Source organism: Cyrtonyx montezumae, unplaced genomic scaffold (assembly GCF_038088225.1).
Source record: "Cyrtonyx montezumae isolate F1298 unplaced genomic scaffold, pur_monq_1.0 scaffold_5, whole genome shotgun sequence".
Taxonomy (NCBI): domain Eukaryota; kingdom Metazoa; phylum Chordata; class Aves; order Galliformes; family Odontophoridae; genus Cyrtonyx; species Cyrtonyx montezumae.
In genome coordinates this window covers 13,414,607-13,420,606 of record NW_027072056.1, presented here as the reverse complement: position 1 = coordinate 13,420,606, position 6,000 = coordinate 13,414,607, and the positions used below count along the sequence as shown (strand labels likewise).

General features: G+C 45.7%; 1 protein-coding gene across 3 annotated transcripts in view; it reads left to right on the top strand.

Moving 5' to 3' along the window:
* The first annotated feature begins 1,336 nt into the window (after positions 1-1,336).
* Positions 1,337-6,000, top strand: part of TP63 (tumor protein p63) — a 93,230-nt gene continuing 88,566 nt past the window's right edge. For all 3 annotated transcript variants that reach the window (XM_065748503.1, XM_065748502.1, XM_065748505.1), the window contains exon 1: positions 1,337-1,414. In XM_065748503.1, coding sequence (XP_065604575.1) covers positions 1,353-1,414 — 62 coding nt within the window. In that variant the 5' untranslated portion in view covers positions 1,337-1,352. The remainder of the gene's footprint in view (positions 1,415-6,000) is intronic.

Genomic DNA, 6,000 nt, shown 5'->3' with positions numbered 1-6,000 from the left:
AGAGGGCTTCAGCTTTTTGCTCAGGACTTTGGAATTTGTGCTGACATCAGCACAAGAGATGCTCAGTAGGTGAGCAATGGAGCAGCACCCTCTGTGTACACAAACATACATGTCTGCTGGAAGATGCAATCCCATTGGGTCATAGATACATGGATGCTATTTTTTCCTGCTGGAATCCATTTTAATTTAGCTCCTGATTCATATTTCATTCATTCTCCAAAACCACAAAACCAGGATAGGTTTACAGCTTGTACTATTTGGATGAGTTATGGAGGGGGAAAAACAGGGGAATAAAGCAGGTTGCTTTATTCTGGAATGATGGTCTATGTCACTACAAGAGGAAAAAAAAAATAAGAGAAGGCAGGGAGAAGGGATTAGAGGCTCCCTTCTTGGTTTTTAGGTTACTTCAGCAAAATCTAATCTTCCTCTCACCTTAGGCAGTGGTGGACTTCGTTTTGCTCTTATTTCTTAAGCTTTACTGGTTTGAAAAAATGTATCATCCCTATTTTCTTTCTTCTTACTTCTCAGGATATTTAAAAATACTGTAATTTTTCATATGTAAAGCACATACAGTATTTCCAGAACGCTAACACAACTATCTCGATTTTCTCTGAAAAAAAAAAAAAAAACATAAAAAGATATGGAGTGAAACATTAACAGTTACCTCTGATGCTATGGGGGGGGGGGGGGGGGGTGAGGTGAAAAATGAAGGGGAGACAGAGGCACAGAAGTTCAGAGCTAAATTTAAATGAAGAATTTCCCCATATTTTGACCTTCTGCTTTTGAAACTACCACCACAACAGACAGTTTGAACTGTGTCGAGAGAGAGGCTGAAAATTTCCCCAGGCTGTGTCATGCAGGTATTGGCCCCGGGGAAGCTTTTAGAGCACGATGAAATGCAGTGCGGGCAGGGGAAGCTCCGGCCAGCTGGAGCTGAGGATGACCAGCGGCTGCGGCACTGTGCAAAATCGCAAGAGCTGCCAAAATTAAACTGTGAAGTCAGGCGGGAAGGCAACCAATGGCCGACGAGATCAGAAGTTCAGAGATGCCCCAGATGAGCTCCCAACAACAAGTGCGGCCGACGTACACCGGAGTTTATTAGGGATGTTGAGAGGAGGGGGAATATTGGCGCAGAAGATGCCCAGCTGGTGAGGAGGGACGGGTGGTGATACTCAGGTCACTTGATGAATCCCATTGGCCAAGCCCCTGGGAGATCCCACCCATCTGCAAGTGTAAAATAAATCTCTAAAGTTGTATCTCGCGTACCACTTGACCTTATTGCTTTTGGCCGGCTGGCTTTGTATCTATTTATTTATTTATTTTTGCCCTACCCTAAGAGGGGCTGGAAGGAAATGAATTTTGAAGCGGCGCCTTTCACCACCTTGCAGTACTACCCCGATCCCTGCATCCCGCGGTGAGTCCCGGGCGTGACGTGGCCCTCTCCTATCGCGGCTCTGATCTCGGTGACTCGTGTAATTGTTAACTTGCTGCTATCGGCCGGGGGCAGCTGGGCTGCACGCGGAAAAAATGTGCCGCTCTCTTCATGCTCAGTGGAGCTTACTATTATTTTTGGCTTTCTAACAGGTTACTGTTTAATTATAGGCATCCGTTTAAGATACCGGCCTCTTCCTCTTTGGCATTAGAGGAAAAATATAAGATAAATAACGTGAAAGCTGAGAGTGTTTTGGAGGTGAAGGTTACTCAGTGCTTTTGGAAGCGCGTGGCTTGCTATCGCTTTCCATAGCAATAAATGTTTATCGGCTTCTTTAAGTGAAAAACTCCTGGAAAGAATATAAGCTTCATTATTAAGATCTGAGATTTGGGAATTTAAAAGATAAATAAATCGTTTAAAAGATCCAGAGAGGAAACACCTTCAAAGGGAAAGCACGTCTCAAAGAGTATTTTGTCATTCTGTTTAACAGCCAGCACGGAGCCTGACAACCACTCTTATTTTAGCTTTGTTGTTAAGCTGAGTTTTAGAACTTTCCAGCAGATAAAAGAGCATGTCCGCACGAGGTATCACGGTGTCACATTGTCGGTCTGTTTGTTTCTCCCAATAGGAGATACTATATTTAAGCATGTAAATGACATGTAGATGGTATTTTTCCAGTCGTAAAGTTCGGAGAGGTGAAATCCTGAGAGCACGGTCGCTTGTCGAGCTGCTTTAAGGCTCCTTTCTGGCCATGCGAGGAAGAAACCCTAGCTGCTGTCTCACTGCAGCATTCTGTCTGCAGAAGGGTTAACTCTTAACTCATCCTCTTCACGGTGCATGTGTTGCATAGCTGAAGGCTTGGCCACTGTGATCTCTTTTTCTTTCCCCCCATTGTCGGGATTTGTTACAGCATTGTTGTTTTCCCCCTTAATGTGCTCAGTGTCACTGTGCTTTCGGTGCTCCCGTGCTGGGGAAGGAGAGGAGGGGAGCTGGGAAATAGCGAGCAGTACTTGGCGGTGCTGCCGCAGTGCAGGAATGTGAAATGAAGTGGGGGGGTTGGTTTCCCTTCCACAGCACCAGCGCAGGGCTGCTGGCTACGTGTGGTCATACTCTGATGTCCTAAAAACCCACCAACCCCAACGAGAGCTGTGTGGGGTCCAGAGAAGCAGTACGGGAGCAGCACCCACCTGGGAAGGTGCACTGGGGGTGACAGCAGTGGAGTCTTAGCATCTCGAAGGATCGTAGAATCACAGTCTGTCCCAAGTTGGAAAGGACCCAGAAGGATCACCAAATCCAACTTCCTTTCAAGTCCAAGCGTCAGTGTTTGGAAGCTACAGTGAAGTAAATCCCCCAATAGAAAATTGAAATATATATATATATATATATATTTTTTTTTAATACATTGGAAAATTCAGAGATGCACCGGCAAGGGTACCTGAGCTGCAGGTCTACCTCCCAGAGCCTGTGAACTCTGCCAGTCCATCCCATCCTGTGGCAAAGAACAGGCTTGTAGAATTGGCACTGTGACTCAGGCAAAAATCCCATCTGGAGCAGGAATAAGGGAATAAAACTCCCTTGGGTGTACTTGGTAGACCCCCTGGAGTGGGCCTTCCTCACCTTTAGGTCTGACAGTGCTCAGCGGCATGGTGAGGTCCTGTGAGCGGCCATTGTGCTGTGGGAAGCCTCAGGACAGCTTGGGACAGATAAAGTTTGTGACACCCCTCAGTTGTAAAACCTGATCGAGATGTAGCTTAGAGTAACAACGTGTCTCAGCTGTTCCACATGTCTGTTTATATGAACGGAGAGTGGCATTTGTCCAGTTATTAGTGGCTGTCCTCTGAGTAGTCAAAATCATCTGGGAGCTGGTCTTTGAAGTACTTCTCTTAGTGGGAAGACATAGATGGTGCTCAGCTTGAGGCTCTGCCCGTGGGATGCCTTTTGGGATGTGCTGGGTGACATTCTTCTGCCTGATTTAACAGAACTGAACAGTTTCACAATTGCATTTATTTTACACACTCTGAAACATTTTTGCTTTGATGTGGTCACAGCGCGTTATTTAGCTAATGCCAGTGAGTTTCTTTGCAACTTGGGCTGCGTTAATATATCTTTCTTTAAAATTATATGTAAATAATAATCTAAAGAGCAAACTGATAACGTTGAGCTGAGGCATGCTGACAAAACAGTTGTGGAAATGCTGTTAAAATGGGAGAGGGGGAGTTAACGCTGACAGCCAGATCAGCTGGGACATGGGACATCACCCTCCTCCTTTGGCATGAGGAGGGATCTCCACCTTCCCTAATTGCCCACCTAGCTGCAGCTGGAAACTGCTAATGCAGAAGGAGGAGGGCACTGTAATTATGATCAAAGTCCAGCTGTTCAGAGCTATGTAATTAGCTTTGCTCTCCAAAGCTGGTTTTTTGGGTTTTTTTTGTTTGTTTGTTTTTTCAGCTAATGCCTGGCTGGGGGAGTGCTGTTTACAGATAAGTTACTTGTGTTCTTGGAAAAAATGGCCATTAAGCTGTGCTTCATCCAGGAGCTGCCTCCTGTTGGGGCTGCACCTGCCTGTGCTCTGTGCTGCCCTGCTCACCTTGTGTCCCAGTAACTGGTGCCCCAGCATCAAGGTTTTCCTAGAATTGTTAAGGTTGGAAAAGACCTCAAAGATCATCAAGTCTAGCTGTTGACCCATCACCCCCATGCCCGCTAACCATGTCCCTCAGTGCCACATCTCCAAGGTTCTTGAACACCTGCAGGAACAGCTAGTTACTCCACCATCTCCCTGGCCAGCTGTGCTCTTTCTTTCTTTGAAGGCATTCCGCATCTCGCTCTTCCTTCCTTTTTCATTTGTCTTTGTATTCTCATCACAACAGGGGACGTGGCCTTGAGTTTTGGTTGACGAGTTGCTAAAAAATAAATAAAAGAACAAGTCATCAAGCAAATGGGGAAAACAAACGAACAAGCAAAAACTGGCCAGTTATGTAGGAAACTTATTGGTAATAGAGAATGAAGGAAACCATCAGAAATGAGCTGAAGCCTGGACAAAGGAAAGGGCACAGGGCATGGCAGCAGCTTCTGCTGGGTTCTGTAGCCATATGGATTTTGAAGAGCAGGAATCTCCCATCAGGAGAATTGCACATGTGGCTTCACCTCTCTTCTTCTGTTCCCACACCTACCAAACAGGGCTGGCAACCAGATGGCAATTATCAGTTAGGAGCCTCGCCAATGCTAATGCTCGCAATGCATTAAAGGCAAAAAAACTCTGTATCTCTCATCATTGCAAATAAACAGTGTTCTCTCTCATTAACAATTAGTAATTAAGCAGGTTTACTTCTTTCGGATTGGAAGGGACCACATTCAGGCAAACCATGCAAGCTACTCTGTTTTGATTTAGCTGGGGATATTGGAGCAGAGCAGACTTAAGCTGTTACAAGGCAGTACATTGCAGGAGGGTGTCATCCCATGTGCAGAGCTGTACATAATGTTTGCATTTGGGTAACTGCATGTGTTTTTTTTCTTTCTATGTGCTATGCTGTGCTCAATAAAATAACCTAACTCTTGCTGTGATAGGGCTGACAAGCCTAATCTGCCTTCACCTTTAAGAGGGGAGCCCAAATCTGCCCTTCTAGCAGAAAGACCTGAAGCCAAGTGAGGAAAGGCACGTGGCTCAGTACAGATGGTTCTGCAGAACCAGCTGGGGGTGCAGCAGGTACTTTCCAAAGATGTAGAGAGGGGCCATGAAGCAGTCCTGAGCACCTCACAGTGCAGGAGGGCTCAGCATGCAGTGTGTGTGGTCCTATGGGTGGCAGGGCTTCGTGGCACAGCTCTGTAGGGGATATGCTGCCAGCACTGGACATCTCAGCTGCCACCTTGGTAAGGATGTGTGGAGGTGGGAGGGAAGGTGTTCCTTTTATCTTTGTGGTGTGTTCTTTGCTTGTTCTCCTGCTTTAATAGCACTGTCTCATCAGAAGATGGGATTAGATGATAGGATCTTTAGAAAACACTGCCCAAGAGCAGCATGTGGCTCTTCTTTCTTTCCCATAAGTTCTGTTCTTCCCTCACTGCCCTCCTCTGTTTGTTCCCCACCAGACCTCTGCTCCATGTCAGAAACCACATTGTGCTGAGGATGCTGGACCCATCCCAGTTGATGCCAAAGACATCACTTTTGTCTTTTCCTCTTCAAAGCACAGTATCGGCTCTTCAGTGTCAAAAAAAGATGCTTAACTGCTTGGAGGCCCTTTTAGTGCTGCTTAAAGGATTAAGGTGGAACTGAATCAACCGTTTTCTGTTTTTCCAACTCTCAAAGGACTGGAAGGAGAATGTGTAAAGTCTTTCATGTGGTCCTTTTTCCTCTGAAGAGAGAATACCTAATTCATAGGATCTTGCTCAACCTCTAAAAAAAAAAAAAAAACCTGAAAAGATTAAAGAATCAAGTTCTCAATAGCTCATCTGTTTAGATACATTTAGGGTGCTCGTGGTATGTGTTGTAAGTATAATCCCCTGCTGATTTCTGTGGTACCACCCTGCTGCAAGCTGATTTGCCATGGCTCCTCTCAACAAACAGGAATTTCTGA